Genomic DNA, 21,145 nt, shown 5'->3' with positions numbered 1-21,145 from the left:
GTGACATTTATAAACTGATGATTGATATATTTCAATTTAACGCTAAACCGAGCAAATACAATTGAAACTACACCTGTACAAGTGTACAGTAGACGAACACATTCAAAATTATCAATATTTATTTTTTAATATAGCATTGGGACTTCAGAAGTAAGACTGACATTGGAAAACATTAAACATAAAAATCAAACCAAATGTTCCTAATAATATAGTATCTTAAATATTCCGCTGTTGATATTGTTGCTATTTATTAGTTTGAGTCCGCTTCGCTTAGTAAATATAACTTTTACAAGCTAACAACTAGAGTAATTCGCCTATTGGTAAAGTGGATTTACATCACCTATGCGTCCTGTTATAACACCCTGTTAGGGAAATATATGTTAAGTAATAGATGGAGGAGAATGACATACATAAAAAAGAAACAAGTTTAATCAAAATCAAATAATATAGCAGTTCGAGCTTAATTTCAATGTGTAGTGTTCATGGTGACTTTGGGTAATTTGCAAATGTGATTTGAATAAAGAATCCAAATGTTCCAAGAGTAAAAACTGCAGAATAGATCACCAAAAGGAAATAGTCCAGCACCCTGGCAACATATGCCCAGTCGTCTTCAGACTGAAAAAAAAATAGGGTGTTATAAAATTAGCTAAAAACATATTTCTACATAGGCGACAGGCGTATACAGACGATGAGATGGTCTCCGTCCTATTATAATAACTTCTTATTTCAATCTGAATTTCGAGCGGTATGCGTAAATTTCCCTTATGACCTGGTTTAAGAAGGTATATATTTTTTATTCAGTTATGTGAGGGTTAGAATTTTTAACCGTCCTGCGAAAAAAAGCTTTTTATCATGTCTCAATCGATTAATATAATTATTAAATTGTAGATCGTATTTGAGATAATTGAATAAAGTGATAAAAAACACCTTTTTATCATTAAAACCCATAAACCTTTTATTAGCCAACTACTTAAAAAAAATCTGTATGTATTGGTTTTCTATTACTGTTTCGGGCTGCTGTGTGTATATTACTTTTATGACAGTTACCGAAAATATATGCGGTTTATTTTGCCGACGGCGCTAAATTCAAACGTGTCGTAATTTGACTTTATAAAGCATAACTTGTTGTATCAAGCTCGATCGAACCTCTCAATGACAGCTTCGGGCTCGTAAAGAATTTTCGGTATTTTTTAGGGGGGGATTTTTAAACAAAAAAACGGTTCAGGGTTGGAATATTCGGTTCGGTTTCGGTTAGACCCTTATTTTCAAGTGCTTGACTGAAACTTGGGTAGAACAATTTTTAACCGATTCTTTGAAAACATTTAAGCAAATTAATATGCAATACCGATGATTTATAGTTATCCATCTTCTTTTGTAGTGCAATATATTTAATAGCATCAACGGCAGCCTTCAATTCAAGAGGAACGCTTTGTACAGTTTTTGGAAGCTTTATGTTTTTGTCGTTTTGATCACTTAGTTCTGTCAAACCGAACTCGTCTTTATCATATCTTCTTCTCAAGCCAAACCGCGTGGCCTAAAACAGCAAAATTAGAACAATATGTTCTAGAGCAGATCAAGGTTCTTAAACTTTATTTACCGCGGACCCCTAAAAATGGAGTCTTAATATACATTTAGTGCAAAAACGTTTTATTTTTAATTCAACACTTTTCTTTAAAAGAGTGATTGCTTTTTAAATATACACTAATATTTTAATTATACCATCATGGACCCCCTGAAACTAGTTCATGTGCCCCCAAAGGGTCCATCGGTCCCACTTTAGAAACCCCTGTTCTAAAGATTAAATACGTAATCGATATACAATCTTTTGAAAAAAATCAGCCGCCTGAATAGATACAACAAAGTCATTACAAACGTCTTTGTAGGTAAAATTACTAAAAGCGCGTGTTAAAGGTATTCAATTAGGCTATTAGGCCAATGTTTTGCTTTGCATTAGGATTTCAACTTAACTTCTTGTTTTTCTTAAATTAACCTTTTCAGGTGAAAAAACTATGTTTGTTTGCAACATAAGTTGAAAAAAATAATAATAGATTTTTTTTCAGACCTGCTTTGATAACACCCCACAAATATACACCATGTAATCTATTTTAGCGGTAACGGCTTTATTCAATAGGCATGTGTAACCTGGTGTTGAAAGATCACACAATTATTAGAACTTCGATTCTTCATCGTTCCTTGTGTTGATATCAAACTTGTAAGACGCGTTCGTGCGTCTAAACAAGGTAAAAAACATGAGCATTTAAATTTGCAACCTTGTTTGCCAACATTTTGCAAAACACCAAAATTTAACACACTTTAAAAACTTACCAATCACAACTAAGTACAGCTAAATATCATGGATGCGCTTAGGACGCGGAATAAACTAAAATGTGGAAGCACCATATTAGGCCTACTGCAAAACGACATTATCGCTTCAAGAATTATTTGTTACTGCATAAGTGTAGAGATGCCAGTCAGCATCGGATTGGATCCGATAAGTAAAGCCAAGTGATATTATCGCTACTCGTCCGATACTAGGGTGGAGTCGGCCCTGCTTCGATACCAAATTATATTAGTGTTTTTTTTTTGCGCAAATTAAGTTTAAACGCAGTGATAAAAATATAGGTGGTCAACTTAAATAAACTAAACTTTGTAACGCTAAACATTTTTTTTCCAAATAACCTGGTAAAACTACCTTTGAACGTTCCAATTTCATGGAATATGCTCCATTGAGCATAGTAGTGACGTCATTCGGCCAAAATATCAGGTTTCGATATCGAAATAAAATGTGTAGGACAGTGGCGGGCAACGTGCGGCCCGCTGCCATTTTTTGTGCGGCCCTTCGCCTTCTTCCAGATATTTTCCCCTAAATATGGGTATTTTGTGTGCACCAATGTTGGAACTTTTGCTTTTTCAGTTTCCTGTTTAAAAGTGCAATGTAACCCATAGGCTACACCGCTACACTAATGCAGTTGTTCAACTCGAATGGGAAGCATCTATTACAAAACAATCTTTATTCATAAAGTTTTACTTGCGTCACGTTGGTATGATAAAGAATTGTTTTGCAACAATTACACTTGTCTGCTACGACTTTTGCCGCACATATTGACTGAGATGTTATGTTTAACAGCTGGTTTTGAATTATTGCTGTTAAATAGTTTGCGTCTACGCACATCTGGCCTGGATCCAAACATTGACAAGTTGGTTCAAAATATCCAACATCAGCCTTCTCACTAACTTCTATTTGAACATCCACATGTGTGTCTGCTATACTATTTCATATTTGCTTTTACTTGTGTTTTTCTAGTAAAAGCTGAAAATATCAATTAGTGTTTATTTGATGTGCGGCCCTCCTGAAAGCATTAAATTTCCTAACTGGCCCTTGTGTTAAAAAGGTTGCCCGTCCCTGGTGTAGGATATCCCTAAAGTAAAGTGCATGCAAATAAAATGCTATGTCGTGTTTTGGGGATGGTGCTATTTTGCGGTTGGTCTTTAACTTTTTATCTTATTTTTAGAGTTTTTCTTATAGATTTACAAGCCTATACCTACCAATAGTTGTATCTTCCTCCACAACAGGTCTGTCCACTCCAATAGAAGACCCAAGATAATTGGAAAGTTTTTTGAGCCAGTCTGGCATTTTGTGGGTGGTGTTCGACCGGTAATGAACGTTGCACACGAACACACTTAAAAATCACTTTAAACGTTTGAAAATTTTAAATGTACAAAAGAAATGTTTTTTAATACCTTGTAACAACACAACAAACTACGAGAGTCATGCAAAAGAGGAGATAACCAGCGATGAGAGGGACAGCAAGAGATGTTTCTGGCATCCTTTGAGCAATAAGGAAGAGGAACACAGTCTCGCCGAGCAAAATCGAGATCGACAAGGTCATTTTTTCACCTTTGCAGAAATAGGAATATTTTTGTTACTAGTGAGGCTTTCACAATGTTTAGGATCTCAGTTTCCTGTATGAAAACGTTTAATAAACAAGATTATTGATATTAATATCGAGTATACGACGTAGAAGTCGCAAATACCAGAAGGCTTTGGAGTATAATCACTGTTAGTTAGAAATACAAAAAAAATGAGTGGCAATAATTTTTAAGGAATTGTTGCGACTCTATAGATACTTTATAGACTTGTTATATAGAGTCGAAACAGGAAGGTAATGGAATTAGTAAAACTATTTGTAAAAGGATGTGGTGTTCAACTAAGAGTGATATAAATTACTGAGGGACCCGTCGGTAATTAAGTACTCTCCTTTGACAATCTGCGGCCGTTAATGCTCAAGTGACCTCAAGAGGCAGGGCCTAAGGCAGGGACGTCCAAGCGGCCCGCCTGATGTTTACGTGCGGCCCACCACTTATTGTCACTTTCAGTAGCCTTTATTAAAAACAATTGTTTCGACTATCATCAAAACGTGCAAAACTCGCAGTGTTTGATGTAGGCCTAATGTTATGTTTTTTCTGAGACTATAATCGAGTCTAATGACGCATTTCAACATCCATCGAACACTTTGTGCACACACCATTGCTAAACAAGATTTGTGTTTTTCTAAATGTGTATTTTTCCGGACCGTTTTAAGGAAATGTATCAGCCCAAACATGTAAAAACACAAAGTTACGTGCTTCGCCAAAATAAAAATAATAAATAAGGTCGAGATTACTTGAATATTTGCTCATGAGTTCACTCTTAAAGAGCGGGTGTTTATAAGTTAATAAGTTGTTTTATGACGTCACGATATGACATAACTTATGACGTCACTCCTTTAATTTGAGAGGTTTTGCGGCCCATTGAAATTTTTAAAGTAGCAATGCGGCCCATTCTGCTAAAAGGTTGGACATCCCTGGCCTAAAAGGCATTAATTGCGCTTGACAGAATTAATTGTGAGTATTTGGTAATCGTAATGCAAAGGATTATTGTTTTTTCTTTAGTGCTCCCAAAGCACCCATAAGTTTGTGCCGATAAAAATGCAAGGTAAAGCTGCCTTGGAACTTATAGCATTATTTTTCACAGAATACGTCACAAAGTTAATCTTAACATGACCTCATTAAACAAGGAACCTTAAAGCACTTGCCTCCCCCTCGAATTTCAAAATGTCATTATGATTATTGTTTATAAGTGTGATATGTATTACTTATGAAGGTTAAGTAACTAATGGAATAATATTGACTTGTATATAGATTTCTACTGATATAAAATTGTATGTACAGTACATATTAATATCATAGGTACTGAAATTAAATTATGTGTATAAATTCATATTGCCTTTCCCTGGAAATTTTCTGCGGGCGTCCCTGCATACAGGCTAGTATATAACTATATAGTCTATAAGTTATCAAAACCTGTAACTAAAATTAGAAAAGCATACCTCCTAGAATCCGCCCCTGAGCCACATAACGGTAAAGTTATCGATGTTGTTTATTTTTTAATTCGGCTTGTGTGATATTGTTCTTAGTGCCAAAGTATTAAAAACCAAACTGATAGAATAATACGTAATGGCACAGCTAATATATGTCTCATACTTTTACTGAGCAATTTAAATTTGCCAATAGTATAGATTCATCGTTTAATATCAACCCGACGCAGGTCACGCAGCATTCCAATGGCTGTAGTATTGCTATAGGAAGCCAACCATTTGCGAGTAGCCTACAGCTATTTACTAAATGTATGTCGCATTTAACTAAGCGCCTTAAACAAAAGGAACACTTTCTTTGCTTCCAGAGGTGAAAAATATAAAAACTGTGTTACATAGGCCATATATATTTATTTTTACCAAACAATATTTTATATTTTTATCAACAATATTGTTATGCCAAATAACATTAAACGTAAATTTTGTTCTTCTCACGTGCTCTTACATGACACTGACGGGAGGTAGAAGACAAAGCATGACAAGGAAGACAACAAGATGCAAGGAACAATCAGGTTCATGACGTAGAATTGAGGACGACGACGAAGGATAAAGTAAAATGCCACATCTTCGTAGAGTGGGTCGTGTGGTAAGTTATTTATACGAATCGGTTTCTGTATGAGATCCCATTCTCCGTTAGGCTGAAACGCTTAAGGGAAATTACATAGTATTTAGTTTGACCCAAATTCGTGAGATTTGTCATATGTACCTGCTTGATCAACAACAATTTCGTTTCCATATTCTAGTCCGAGTTTCATTTCCGACTTGTCGTATGTTGGTGATCTAAATATCATAGAACAATTCTGCCAGTCGAAAGGAAACATCTTCACCTGTTAAATTTAAAATCAATGATTGTTTTATTTTCAATCCCTGTCTTTATTGAAAGTAGCGCTGAATTTTGATGAACTATTTAGTAACATTATAAATATTGCCCTTTTCATTTTTATCAAGGGTCCACTATTTTTAAACTGTTTATCTTCATGAATTCAAAAAGGGGCAAATTTTATTGTGAATACAACTAATAATGTTACCTTTATTCTACATGTGCTTTTGTAAAGAGCTGGTGGAAGCCACTCAACCTTTCCATTGTGATGGATTAGTACGTTGGTCTTCAAGGCGACGTCAAATGAGCCTTCTTTGCTTGAACAAGTTAATATAAAACAGAAAAAAACAAAAAGTCATGTAAGCTATTGGTTGAACGTTTGATCATGAAAAACGTATTTTAACAAAACCATAAAGTGGGAAACTTTAATCAATTTATACTATATTCATACTTATTTTGAAGCACTATTCGCGGAGTCCATACTTGACTGGCGGGTATCCTGCAAATATGTATCCCGTCGTAATCGCTCAAATCCCAGCGGAATTGACTTACATACCACACGTGAGTTAAGTAGCCAGTGGTTGTCAGTTCTTGCAGTTTCTCATTCTATAAAAAAAATTAAATTTATTCGTCTACTCTGCATAACACTGCAAGTAATCGATGTAACGTTTCCTAGTTTAAAAATGTGCTCTTGTTCTTATATTCACTATATAAAGGATGGCTATTTATCATATTTGTTTTTTTTTACATATCTATATAGGCTAATCATTTAAAATAAAAAATACCGGTATATGTTTTTTTGTAGTAGAAGGGATTTCACACACAAAAAAACAGGAAACATCACTTTCTTAATTATAATTTTTGAATTTGCATGATACAATTTTATTGGTTATTTCTAAATGAACCAATAATAGTTTATTACACCGTTAGCAGTTTTATATAAAATAATTTTACCTGCAGTTACAAGATAAACATAGCTATCTGTTTTAACGATAAATTGGTGATCTAATATTTTTACAAACAGGCATTCTTAATTTGGTATTATCTCTAGGCCAGGGTGTTTTGTCATTTTTAATAATGCAATGTATCATTGGTTCTGCGCCAGACGTTAGCCACCGCTGTTGTACAGGCATTCTCCATAGGGAATAAATTACCAAGAACACAAATAGCATAACATGTTACTCACCATGTTAATCACTGTAAAGAAAATATTTCAGTGTGCAATCCTAGAAATATATTTTAAATACATTTGATTAGATGGAGAAAATATGACTTAAATGCCGTTTACGAAAGTTTTGCCACAGTTATAAAAGCTTGTGGAGTTTGACGAGTTTTCAGGATATTATGTGCTCAAAAGAAGGCCGTGTTCAAAAAAATGTTAAACTTACCACGCTTATAATCTGGATTAAAGTCATTCCCATTTTAACCAAAGTCCGATTTTGATATTCTGGATTATCCGGCCTTAACTGAAAAATATACGTCACACATTCTTGTTTCAAACTCAATATACACGGTTTAATTAACGCAATAGATTATATGAAGAACCTTTTCACGCTATACCTTTAAAAACAAAAAAAAAACTATTACTAAATGCATTTTATCCATGTTTCTGTCACTTGAATAGTTAAATATGTGCACCAATTTGAAAACGTTTTAGGCGGAATTTTAACAATATTGGTAAGAACATAATAAAGAACATAAAAACGCAAAACGAATTATTTATGTTTAGTCAATGTCAAACATCACAGGTCCTTTTTGCCAATTTATAAGCAATACAATAGGCTACACTTACTGTTGGATTGTATCCCTTTAGCAACTTTCTTTTTAATTTTCCTTCCACTGAATCAAAAATTTGTGGTTTTGCACCAAAAGAAAAGTGGAAAAGCGAAAGTATCAAAAGCAGGCACCCTTAACACAATTGTTTTATATTTAATTGCTTCGGTAATATCTTAGGAACAGTATTAAGCGTTTTAACAGTCGAACAAATTAACTAATAGTTTACCTGTTAGTGCGAGTAATTTCATTAGTTCTGTGAATGCGGTTGCCACCGAACAACCTCGAGTAACGCACAAATAGCGTTAAGATACTACAATACCTTGGCCGGTAGAACAATTACACCACTTCTGTGCAACTTGGACTGCCTTGAATGATTTGGGACAGAGTTTGACGTCACAAATGGCAGCTGTTTACTATGTAGCCATAGATATCTAACTGCAATATGCTGCCAAATTGTTTTACACTTTACAAATTTGTCTTATGATTAGGGAAAAGTAGGTTTGAAATCGGATAATCTATTGTTTGTATGCTAAAACTCAATTTTATTTCCATCCAAAATTCATGTGAACAGGTAACAGCACTTTTACATACCGTTTTAAATCTGAAACTAGGTACTAACAAACAGTTACAAAAGTCATATACACAAACCTGTCGCAAACTCTTTAAGTGCGACGCGTCTCATCTAGTTCCACTCTAAATTTAGTTTTGCCTATCTCAATTAGGCCTAAATCAAAATACGCTGCTAACACAATTTGTTACGATGAAACTTTTATATAACGAACGCTTGAACCCAAGTTTTAAAATATCCGTGGTTCTTGCTGTTGTCCTACTCAAAAACATGTTTTTACGTACCTACTTTTAACATGTGATTTGAGGATGTGGTACCATGTATAATGAACATTGCTTAAAGTCCGGGCCTACCTCTTAGAGCTTATAGGCCTACTTCGTATAGGTCGGTAAATATTAAACTACATTTAACAAACAACAATGTTACAAATACCGGGAATTTTGTTTAGACCATGTAGGGCGTATGGCTATAACTACATTTAAGGATTATAATTCTTCATCAAAAAAATTTCCTAATTTTTTTCGCAAAATATGACTGAAACAGTTTGCAAAGAAGCAAACAACTTTCATTTAAATAATGCTTCAAGATTTGGACGACTATCTTCAACAAATATTGAGTAACGTGGCCACAAAAAAATTGATTTGCATATCATATACAATTCGGTACTGCACACTATGGCCGTATAATTAAAACATGCAGTTCACTTGTGATAAAAATTGAAAAAACGTATATCAATTATTTACGAGAAACAAATATATGAAGAAGTGCATTCTAATTTTCATAAACTTTTCTAACACTTTTATCTGCTTTACATATAGTATGAAACCAAACTAAAAAAATAATTTATTGCCCGTACGGCGTTAGAACGTTTCCTGCCTGCCATTAAGGAGTTGACAATCTAAGTCCAATCTCTGGTAATTGTTTTTTGTATCGGATTTGCAAACTTTTCCTTGTGGAGAGCCAAAACGAATCTTAGAATGGTCTCGGCGGGCTGTAATAAATTTTAACTGACAATCACGCTTAAAACCTGTAGTTTTTAAGCATTTTATAAAAAAACACTGTAATAACTGTTATTTGGGGTCGGACCTAGGATTTTTTACAATTGAAAATGAATCTAATTTCATTTACGAAAACGCCAGTCAAGCAAAAATAAAATGCGTTAGTTTGGCTAACAACATGAGTCCACACGGCGCCTGCATAATCACAGTAAAAAGCGGTAAAAAAAAACTTTTACGCGATTAATTTAATGGTTAATCTAGTTTATTCTGTAATTTAAATAGGGTCGTATATGCATGTTATGTTCATACTTCGCAACGAAGCCCCGTATATTTTGATGGAGAAACTGTCCTTGTTTATAGTTCCAATAGTATGTAGCGTGCCATTACGCTGAAAAGTTTTCATAAAAAACGCAAACATACCAGATGTATTAAAGAGTTTGCACGACGCACTAAAAATTTTTGCATTTACATAATTAAAATAGCCGAAAAACATATAAAATAGCTTCTTGTTCAGTTTGTAAAAAAAGTTTCGGGCGAAATGATTTACATTGGTTAACCGCATCCGGCTAATGGGCGGGTTGCCGACCCCTGACGTAGTGTGTGTGAAATGTGAGCTAAAATCGTACAATCGTTCTTACTAAAAAGGCAAGGATATAACAAAAACACAGAAAAATAGCAAATGATTGTAACCATTGGTAATTTTCAAAACGTATGTCAGCTCTTTTCAAGTAAATTAAAAAATCAATATTACCAGAAATCTGTAACGAAACAATAAAAGAAAATTAATGTAACGAATAACGGTCCTCACTTAGGATGTTTGTTTGACTTTAGACGATTTTTTCTGCTATAAAATGTTGCTTAATAACGACTTCGCTGGAATTTATTCACAGCCGGCATCTGCTCAGGTTGGCTTGGGATAATCAGCAAAGGTAGTTTGCATAAAGAAACCAAGTGTTCCAAGAAAGAAAGTTGCAAAGTAAAGCCACAGAAGGAAGTAGTCCAACACTCGTGCGACATACGCCCAGTCATCCTCAGACTAAAATAAAGGTATGAGTAAACGAGTTGGAAAAGTAATTAGTTCATTAAAATATCTACAGAAAGCCTAATAAAACAAAATAAACTGTTATAAAACCAACGGTTTAACGTGGTCCACATTTATATGTTAATTTATAGATTAATTATTATTATTAACAATATTAATTTTGATTAAAGTTAAAACATGTCTTATTCAACTAATTAATAACCATCTAAGGATACACAGGGTAAATTCGATGTTGTTATTATATTGTGAAACTTGTGAAAGTTATCCCAAAATATCAATAAAAAATTCTTGCTAATTAACATTAAAGTTAGTTATTAACGTAACATTTTTGCATCTATTTTTGCTTCTTTTTTGGATTGCAGAAAAGCAATTGTACTTAAATACACATTAGCATTTACCGATGATTTATCGTTTTCGATTTTCTTATTTTGTGCAATATAGTTAATAGCATCGACTGCAGCCTTAAGTCCACGAGGAACGCTTTGCACAGTTGGTGGAAGATTCATTTTTAGGTTGCCGTCTTTATTCGAAATGTTGACCTCCGAAAATCCGAACTCGTTTTGCGTATGTCTGGCCTTTAATCCAAAGCGCTCTGCCTAATAAGAAGAAGCACAGATGTGTTAAAAACCGGCTTTTAATTTTCCGAAAATCAGATGGCTAATTTGTTAAAAAAACTTAGACAATTTTCAAAGAAAAACGTAGTGTTCTAAACGTAGACAAAGGAATATAAAGGCGGCCAATAGGTGATACATCAGCACAATAGTAATGTTAGCGTGTAAAACTTTTTTACGAAATATAAACCTGATGATCAAAGAGAACTTCGCTCGGAGCTTTCCACGTATTTCGATCCCTCAATGCCTTTCGTGTGGATATAGAGCTGCTTCGCCGAGGTCGTGTTTCTAAAAATAGGATTACAGCTACATTCAGGGTTGGGATAAAATCTCAGGGTTATATTATTTCCAAACAACTGAACTACAATGCACGCTGTTTCTTTGTTCAATTTCATATTGTAAATAACATTACTTTATATATATATAATAATACTGGATTTATACAAAAGCGTTGCAGCCATGATTAAACGTTATTTCGAATACAAATCTTCCCTTATACATTTTGAATTTACTCTGATACTATTGCCGGTATGATCATAGCCAGGTCAAGTTCGCGAATTAAGAAAAAAATGCTGACCATTTAGCCAGATATATTAACTCACCCCAGCTTCTGTTAAATCCAATTACTTAGAGGCCCCTTGTATTCTTATGAACAAACATTTATTTAATTGATCATAATTGTCAAATTAAAAGGCCGACATTGCAAAACATTTTCGCTCTTTTTCGCGCTAATTTTACAAAGTCACTTTCTATAAAAGTAAATCACAAATAAAAAGTTTTTTAGTATTTAGTGTGTTTTATGGTGTTTGTATTTTATAAAGGCGTATGTTATACAGTTATCTGAACATTATTTTATAATCTTAAAAACAAGAAAAAAACGATTCGGGCTGCCGGTTTAATTCTTCCGGCTCGATCTATGCCAGGGGTTCTTAACCTTTTTTGTATGTTTTACCCTCTGAACAATTTTACCCCCAATATATAAAGTGGTGCTCATTTATTAAAAAAACGAAAGTAACAAATTGCATCAGTTATAGTCAGTGTGACGCTGCCCTTGCTTTTTGGCAAGTTAAATTGCAATGTCTGGGAAATTAGTGATAATGCACAACGAATATCGGATTTAACATGAAGTCGGTTTTGTGCTTTATATTTGATAGTTAGCAATGCAGAGAAGCCGCTTCGCAAAAGTTAGTTAAAGAAAATAGAACCAGAATATTCAGAGCTCGAATACCTTGGATTTACCCCCTAGAACTATTAAATTTACCCCCTTGGGTAATTTTACCCCATGTTAAGAAAGGCTGATCTATGCAGACTTTTATCTGGCCCGCAATAGTCAATATTTACAGTCATCCGACCCGCGCACCATTAATACAAACACTAAAGATAAAAATAAAAATATACGATTGACAAGTTTGCCACTTGAAACTTCGAAATTCACCCTTGGGGTGAACTGTATCGGCAGCCAAAACAGTAAAGGCAAACTTGCTCAAATGCCTAATGATTTGCTCAAAGTTCTGTTGTTTTTCTACTAAACAGTTGAATGCCTTTTTTAGTGTTGGTTGGCCTTACCATTGGGGATCTCTTCCTCGGCGCCTGGTCTTTCTACACCCATCCAAGGCCCAAGATTATCCATGAAGAGTGTTTCTACCCATTTAGACATTCTGTGTGTAGTGTTCGACCGGTAGTGAACGTTGCACACGAACACACTAAATATAAAATTGTATAAAACATATTAAGTGGAGGTAAAATAAATGTTGATATAACGTTCTCAATAATTGTTTTATTTAGTACTGAAAATCCACCTTCTTTAATAACAAATGAAATATTTGACAAATTTAAATATTATAACAACACAATAAATGTAATTTAGTAAGGCATGTATATTATGGGGAAGCAAATATTTTTTTTAACTTTAAAAGCCAACTCCATTGTTGGATATTTTTTTAAATATTATGTTTTCGCTAATAATTGTTTTTTAAAGAGTTGCGAAATCATTATTCAGCAATGCATTGCATATAAAGTCCAATGGTCCAAGTTAGAAATACTTGATTTGTTTCACACTTAAAGAGCAGTGTTAATGTTAAACCAGATATTAAATACGTATATATTACCTCATATCTATTTAATGTTGATCCAAATAAATTCAAAGCATAAATTATAAAAGCCTTCGCTATTACAATGCAAACTTTACCTTGTAACTACACTGAGAATAACGAGAGTCATGCAAAAGAGGAGATAACCAGCGATAAGAGGGACAGCAAGAGATGTTTCTGGCATCCTTTGAGCAATAAGGAAGAGGAACACAGTCTCGCCGAGCAAAATCGAGATCGACAAGGTCATTTTTTCACCTTTAACAACACGACATGGACATCAGCTTTTTACTCAGTTGTAACGTTATATGTCAGTGGTTCACTAACTTTCATGAGTGGTGGCCCTCCGAAGGCTATCAAAACTATTACGCTTGTACAGACGAAACGATTAGCATGACTCAGGTAAAAGTCAGATAAATTATACCTGGATTTACCGCATTGAACTATGTCCTACAATCGTTAAATCATGTACTACTAAAACGGCCTAAACAATGCCGTTCACTATGTTCAAATTGGCCAAAATTATAAGTCTAAAAATGCCTGCAAACCGTAATCTCCTAAAAATACTAAAGTTTGGCCTCGTTGGTTAAAAAAATCAGAAATATTCATACACGAAATAGAAGGAAGGTAAAAGACAAAGCATGACAAGGAAGACATCAAAATGCAAGGGACAATCAGATTCATGACGTAGAACTGCGGACGTCGAATGATGATGAAGTAAAAGGTCACATCCTCATAAAGAGGGTCGTTAGGCGATAAGTTCACACGAACCGGCTTCTGTATGAGATCCCATTCCCCGTTGGGCTGAAAAGCTGAACGAGCGACAAAAATTCAGTTTATTGCCCACCTTCCTACATGTATGTCAATGCTACATTCTAGTTAAGCCTATATTTTAATTGGTGCAATGTTTATGCCGCTTAATTATTTAAGGTATGGGTTTTGCGTTTTACAGTTGAACTATGTAATTTCAAAAGTTACCTTCTTGATCGACGAAAATTTCGTTGCCATATTCAAGACCAAGTTTCATTTCTGATCTATCGTACGTTGCCGACCTAAATACCATTGTGCAGTTCTGCCAGTCAAACGGAAACAACGATACCTGAAATGCGGAACTTACATGAATAAAACATTTTCTCAGTTTTAAATCAAAATGACGTGCGTTGATATTTTAATTACTCATGATTTATATTGTAAAAAGGTGATTCGCCATCCTTCATTCTTTTAATGATGGGTTAAAGCAGGGGCGGGCAACATACGACCCGCGGGCTTCACTCAAAATTTTTTTTTTCACTCAAGTCGGCAATAATCAGAATTTTCTTTCGAATAACAAAATCTGCCTGAATCCGAATGGTGAAAACAAACGATTATGGTTGCACATCAATCATAAAGAATGTTTGGATGTTATAAGATGAATATATTTCGCTACAAAGTATTAATGCTTTTAGTAGCGAAATATTGTTATCTTATAACATTCAAACATACTGATTTTTGGTTTACCAAGTTCTGTACTTGGTTTATTTTTTACGTCGGAAAGAAAGCAGTATGTGTTTTGTGTAATAAAAGTGTTGCCGTGTTTAAAGAGTACAACTTTAGCCGCAATTATGCGCCAACACATGCAAGCTTTGGCAGTACTTAATCCGGCCCGCCAAGTACTTCATTTTCTCATAACTGGCCCGCCGACCGGAGAAGTTGCCCGCCCCTGGGTTAAAGCTACTTTTAGAAAATAAACAATTATATATTATATTATAATAATGACAATGCTTCGCTTTAGCAAATTTCGTTTATTGTTTTGAAAAACCTCAATAGTGCATGAGCTTTTGTATAAGGCGGGAGGAAGCCATTCCATTCTTCCATTGTTATAAATCAACACGTTCGTCTTTAGTGAAACGTCAAACGAATCATCTTTACTGAAAAGCAACACGGTAAACTTTCAACAGCACTTTGTGACCATTGACCTTTATCACAAAAAATCAAATAAAAAACAGCAATGCACCCGTCGCAATGATAAAAATAATGAGCGCTTACCTGTTTTGAAGCACGATTCTGGGTGTCCACAAATTATTTGCGCCTATTCTGCAAATGTTAATGCCTTCATATTCTTTCGGATTCCAGTGAAAGCGAGTGTCGTTCCAGACGTGAGTCAAATACACCGAAGTTGCTAGTTCTTGTGATTTTTCGTTCTGGTAAAATGAAATTAATGTGCTTTTCTGGACATATTAAGCATTGAAATATTGAAGTGATTCTCAGACGGTGTGCCGCGTATCTCTGGAGCAGGGCCCACAGTAGGCAAGAATTTTTCAAAAATGTCGTCATAAATTGACAATACAAATACTTCATAAATCTGCTGATTTCGGTTCAAAGAATGCGAAACTGAGATGAGGTCTAATTCCCGCTCTAGAGATTCTTAAAAGCTGCGAAACGTTTAATATTTTTGTGAAATATCCGATTCTTGAATGCAGAATATTAGCACGAAACTTAATATTGTAGTTTTTACCTGCTGCCGTGTAATAATGACGATCGTCAAGTTAAATTTTTTATAGTTCTGGACAACGTCTGCCGCAAACTTTTCATTGTTTTAGTGTGCCGTAAACTAAAACAAGTTTTAGAATTACTCGACTTATACTTAGGCCAACATTAGTTTAATTAAATATAAAAATGTGCCTCGACATTATTGGATTAGTTTACAGTACTTTTTAACCATTGCATCGGCTTTCTAACTATGGAAGGCAAAAAAGCCTTCAACTGATATGATAGCCACAAGAAATTATGCCCATTCTTTCATTTTACTTTTTCACCTGAATCCTTTGATCGGCTGTTAAAATAACATTAGATGCGTTTATCTGGTTCAAGTTGTTAATTTACGGTTCTGGGGACGCACTGACCACAGGGGTGGCTCCGGGATTTTTGTTTGGGCAAATCATTTTCTAAAGTTACGGCTCAACATTTCACCTCAAACAAGTCAAAACTTGTGCAACTAAAATGGAGTCTAAGTTTGTTGAATAAAGTGCGACAAAGCGCATAAAGACGCTTAAAATTCTGACAAAAAGTGACGCTCGAAATTGTGACATTTATCTGTTTGGTTTTGGAAAAACATTTAAGTTGAGCCATTGACCAAAATGCTGGACGTGCTCAAAAAACCAAAACGTTTACCAATACTGTAATAAATCATATGTTATTTTATCAATAATTAAGGAAAAGATGGAATTCAACAGAAAAAAAATAGAAAATGTGGAAAAAACTTAGTCATTGGTGCTATATTAATTCGCAAAAAATGCCTTTTGATAGGTGTAGTTAGATGTGCATTTTACACATAACGTGTTAACATTCCGGAAAATCTTTCCGTTGCGCTTCTTTGTGGTTAGAAAGAAATTTAATATCAGCCAAAGCCAACTTCTAATATCAGTCAGAAAGGTAAATACAATTTATAAAATGCAAGAACGTGTTGTGACTTTGATTGGTTCCGTTTATTATTGCGATTTTACTGAGCCGCAGGGACGCCGGAGAGGGGGGCGCGGGGGGGGGGGGGAGAAAGCGCCCCTACTGCCCTTTGCTAAGGGGGGCAAGGGGAGGGGGGAAAAGTGCCCTTTTCATGAAAAATGATATATTGCTTTCACAACGTTAAATATTATGCGACGGAAATCATGAAGCAGTGTTGTACACGCATTTTTTTTTTATAAGAAACTTGGCGCAAGTACTAAAAGTTTTCTTAAATTGGTACCATTTTAAGCCAATCTAGAGGGCGTGGCCGCAAAAAATTTTCCTGGGGAGCACTCCCGGACTCCCCCCCAAAATTTCGGTTTGCTAAACTCGCCTGCGGTCTATGTTGCCCTTACCAAAAAAGTCGCCCCCCTTGTCCTGAAATCGCTCCGGCGTCCCTGCTGAGCCGTGAGCATATTACAAAACAATCCACAAGTACCTGTTTTCGTACGTTACTTCAATCGTGTGTGCAATGTACGACACGCGGGCCAAATGAGGCACGCAGAGCGAAAATATGTGGCCTGCGGCAAGCTATAGCAGCGGTTCCCAACTTTTCTAAAAAAATTGCCTGGTGGACCCGTTGCAATTATTTTGATATTTCGCGGCCCGTTATAAATTGAAGGGTCAGTTGAGTTGACCCATGTTTCTTGTAGTACACTAGTGCAGTCACAAGACTTTCTAATGTAACAACTCTCTAACTAATGCGAAAGCTTCGTTGGTAGCAGGTAGTACAGCACACTACATGGTCAAATAATAAAGCACAACTAAAGACAATAATGTTGACAGATAATGTTTAAAAACACTTGCTAAAGCCTAATGCTGAAAAAATTAAAGACTAATTCACCTTGCGGACCCTCTAAAACTGCTGTACGGACCCCAGTTGGTCCGCGGACCCCAGTTTGGGACCGCTGCTCTATAGTTTTATAGGACCGCGTGCTTTAATATTAGACAAATAGTTTCCATTTAATTCAAAGTGATTACTGCAAAAGTAATTTCTCAAGTTCAACAAGAGCATTGCTTTTGTAGGATTAAGAGAACTAGTTCCGTGTGATATGGTATCACCAGGGCAAATATTTTTGACTTAAAAAAAGTCAAAATTCACACATTAGGTTAAAATTTGTCAAAATTATTTCAAGTCAAAATAAAATAAAATGTACATAAATCGATGACAAAATTAAAAAAAAAAAAAAAAAAAAATAGTCAGCTTTTGAAAATTGTCGTTCAGTTGAAAGTTTATCAAATTAGTTATGAATTACATTTAACGAAATTTTATTATGTCTTCACAATGTAGGCTACGGTATATCGTTAGGATTAGCTCGAACTTTTTTACTTTTTGCTTTATATAGTTGTGTATTGGACAAATATATTCATATAGTCTCTGATTTGGACAAATGTATTGAACATGATCGGTCTTTTTTCGTTTGTGATTTTCAATTATTCTATTTTCTATTTCGATAATATGCTATAGGTCTGTAAATTTTCTGCAATCATTTTTACCTTATTTGTCAAATATTTATACAATATTTTTTTTTTTTTAGGTTTCACTAATTACTCATCGACCAGAACTGACTAATAAACACCTCGAGAATAGACTTTCGGTCGCTAGCGCTTCAATTAAGGTGAATCTATTCGGAGAAAAATTATTTTGACCAGTTCGATTCAGAATTACAGATATCCGTCCCTTCAGTGTAAAAGGTTGTAGGCCTACGTCCCTGGCCAAAAATGCTCTTTTAGTTGTGTAACAGAGGATGTAAAAGCGATTACTCAATGGAAGCGTCAAAATTAATTGATCGGCGAATACTAACATACGTCAAGATACAAAAATCAAATTTCTGTAAATATACAACTAAATTCATTTGCTCTTTTCGCTATAACAATTCATTTTTGCTTCGGTTTTGTTTAAATAACAGGAATATCACTCAACACTAATGTAAAAAGTGATAAAGGCGGAAACGTACATATAAAATTGATTTGGCCTCTTGAGAAGTCGTTTTACAAACGATTGAAACCGCAATTTTTTGTTTAACGATTTTGTATTTTTAAGTAGCTATAACGTTTTACGTACCACGCTGATGATTTGAGATAAAGTCATTCCAAGATTAACCAGAGTTCTATTTTGGTAGTGAGGATCTTCAGGTCTCATCTGCGTAAAAATAACTTGAGAGATCAGATATCTGCAAATGCATATTTTACCTAAAATAAAATTTAGATAAATTTTCAGTGTCAAGCATTTTTTATAATGTTAAGTTTTAGCCTAACTTGCCTGTGGGTTGTAACCTCTGAGCAATTTCCTTATTAGTTTCGCTTCCATAGATTCAAACTTTCCCATCTCTCCAGCAGCATAGTGCAGCAGTGAAAAAATTAATATAACTGAGAAAGAATAATAATGCCGCTTGTTTAAAAACAAGCAAAATCGGCAGACGCGTGTAATGTAAAGCAACCACTTGTTTGCCACATGGCTACATTTCACAAAAGGTATTACAACAAAAGTATAATTACCTTTAGCCTTGCTGAGAACCATATCTGTGGTTTGGCTTCAAAAGTTAACCAGCAAACAACATACACATCGACACTAGACGTATCCCCGACCCTCTATAAAACTAGTCACAACACTTAATACGTCACAAACAGACAGCTGTTTTGTTGCCTGCAAGCACGGGTTCAGTGAGCTTGAGTGTTCACAGACTAGGGCGATAAGTCATAAAATCAATTAGATCTATCAAGTGCTGACAGCTGAGATTCGAAAAATATTCCGTTGATTACAATTTTATATGGAATAATTAATGAATGTTTGGACTATCTGCACCAACGTATAGCTTAACTAACAAGTAACAAGTTCTAGGCTTTCAGCTTTCCAATTTTTAAAAACTATCATCAAATCAAAACCAGTGTTTTAAGCCTTTTTTCAGAAAATTTTTTTTTTGTACTAACAGAAATAGCTTCGCCAACCCAGGGTAATAACACTTTTGCTAATTCGATATTGCACGTGCCATGATTACACCAGTTGTTAAAAACAAGAGTCGATTTGAATTACTTGATAATGTTTGGTCTCCATCTTACAGTCTTTTGTTTTTTATAGATTTTTCCGATCGTAAAGTAGGCGGAAAAATTTAAGAAGAGTAGGCTATCTCAGAAAGCAGCACATAAATGGGCATTTCGATTACTTTGTAGTTCCACGATAAACGAAGGGACTATTTTCTAAATCTAAAGCAGTGTTTCTCAACCTTTTTCATCCCAGGTCGCACTCGTAAACCTTTCAAAACGCGGCGGCGCACCTGAAGAGCGAGTCGACTGCTAACTTTGTTTGGATATTTTGTTTTATGCTGGCAGTTGTTATTACATCAGGCTCCTAATTTTATTATCTATAAAGAAGCCTGCGGAGTCGGTTAAAAATAACCCGACTCCAACGCTCGAGTTCGACTCCGGCCAAATGTGCGATTTCGTCAAATTCTGAGTCCGGCTGCCACTCTACAGCCTTTATTTCACCCATGTACGCAACTAAATTAAAGTGAATTTTCAACTATGCCCTCGTAGGGGTGTCATATATCCCATCCACCCACAAACCATTGTTTGAAAATATCCACCATATATGCTATTCCGCCTTTTCAATTTGCAGTTGGCCGCATTATCGGTTTTAAAATTGTTACTGCGCACGTCGGACTCGGGACTCAGGCAGTCCGACTTTAGAAAAACAAATCGACTACGGTACGTCGAGTCTCAAATATGACTCCCGACTCCACAGTCCTGCTTTAAAATACGATGTGCTTAATAAGACAGGCCTAAATAAAAAAAAATTAAAATAGGCCTTTTATGTTGTAAATTATAAAAACACACGGTATGTTAGTTAGAGTTCGATGGAAACACAGAATAAGCCCCCAAAGCAACAACATCTAACTCGGAATAAATCCAAAATTTAACGGAATAAGACCTAAATGGACAAAATAACGCCCAAAATAGTAAAAACAGGGTATGGCCTGGGACGGTTAAGGGACATCTTCTTGGCATCGGCCGTTTTGGTGTCGACGTTTGGGTGCCCTAGTTTAAGATGCCGTTAGGGCGCCGCTGTTTGGCACTGTATTGGTTGCCTCTGTTTGGGGTTAGGCGCGAGTAATGGGTACAATAAGAATTTGGTTTATGGTTCAAATTAATAGGGAAGTTAGTGTTGAAGTCATGGGTGGGGTTTGAAGTTAAGTAAAAGGCTGTAAAGTCCCTATTCTTGCAGTTTAGGCCTTATTCGGACGAATTTAGGTCTTATTTTGATTTAAACGTTATTACGAGTATTAGGTATTAGTCCTATTTTGGTCTTATTCCGAACTGTTTTTTATGCCGAAATTGATGTTGTTTTAATCGCG

General features: G+C 35.1%; 2 protein-coding genes across 3 annotated transcripts; both read right to left on the bottom strand.

The window, feature by feature from the left end:
* Window positions 1-37: 37 nt before the first annotated feature.
* Window positions 38-8,364, bottom strand: LOC146148474 (acetylcholine receptor subunit beta-like). The gene is made up of 12 exons (XM_083386797.1): window positions 8,237-8,364; window positions 8,027-8,142; window positions 7,623-7,700; window positions 6,686-6,840; window positions 6,443-6,551; window positions 6,121-6,241; window positions 5,860-6,060; window positions 3,742-3,898; window positions 3,547-3,680; window positions 2,143-2,231; window positions 1,346-1,534; window positions 38-615 (listed from the first exon to the last, which is right to left on the bottom strand). Exons 1-12 carry the CDS (start codon window positions 8,256-8,258, stop codon window positions 481-483), a joined length of 1,506 nt encoding a protein of 501 aa, XP_083242923.1. The 5' UTR covers window positions 8,259-8,364; the 3' UTR covers window positions 38-480.
* Window positions 8,365-10,308: 1,944 nt separating this feature from the next.
* Window positions 10,309-19,397, bottom strand: LOC146148473 (acetylcholine receptor subunit beta-like). Of its 2 annotated transcripts, XM_083387271.1 has the most exons (12): window positions 19,293-19,397; window positions 19,057-19,163; window positions 18,859-18,936; window positions 15,342-15,496; window positions 15,115-15,223; window positions 14,295-14,415; window positions 13,928-14,128; window positions 13,418-13,574; window positions 12,796-12,932; window positions 11,420-11,517; window positions 11,017-11,214; window positions 10,309-10,612 (listed from the first exon to the last, which is right to left on the bottom strand). In XM_083387271.1, the coding sequence occupies exons 1-12, from the start codon at window positions 19,312-19,314 to the stop codon at window positions 10,478-10,480; spliced, it is 1,518 nt and encodes a 505-aa protein (XP_083243397.1). In that variant the 5' UTR covers window positions 19,315-19,397; the 3' UTR covers window positions 10,309-10,477. The 2 variants fall into 2 exon arrangements, with proteins under 2 accessions (XP_083243397.1, XP_083243396.1); XM_083387270.1 differs by having other exon boundaries at window positions 19,057-19,328.
* Window positions 19,398-21,145: the final 1,748 nt, after the last annotated feature.

This window comes from Ascidiella aspersa, chromosome 4 (genome assembly GCF_963924565.1).
Source record: "Ascidiella aspersa chromosome 4, kaAscAspe10.2, whole genome shotgun sequence".
NCBI lineage: Eukaryota > Metazoa > Chordata > Ascidiacea > Phlebobranchia > Ascidiidae > Ascidiella > Ascidiella aspersa.
The sequence above is the reverse complement of the archived record's forward strand: the minus strand, read 5'-3'. Positions and strand labels throughout refer to the sequence as shown.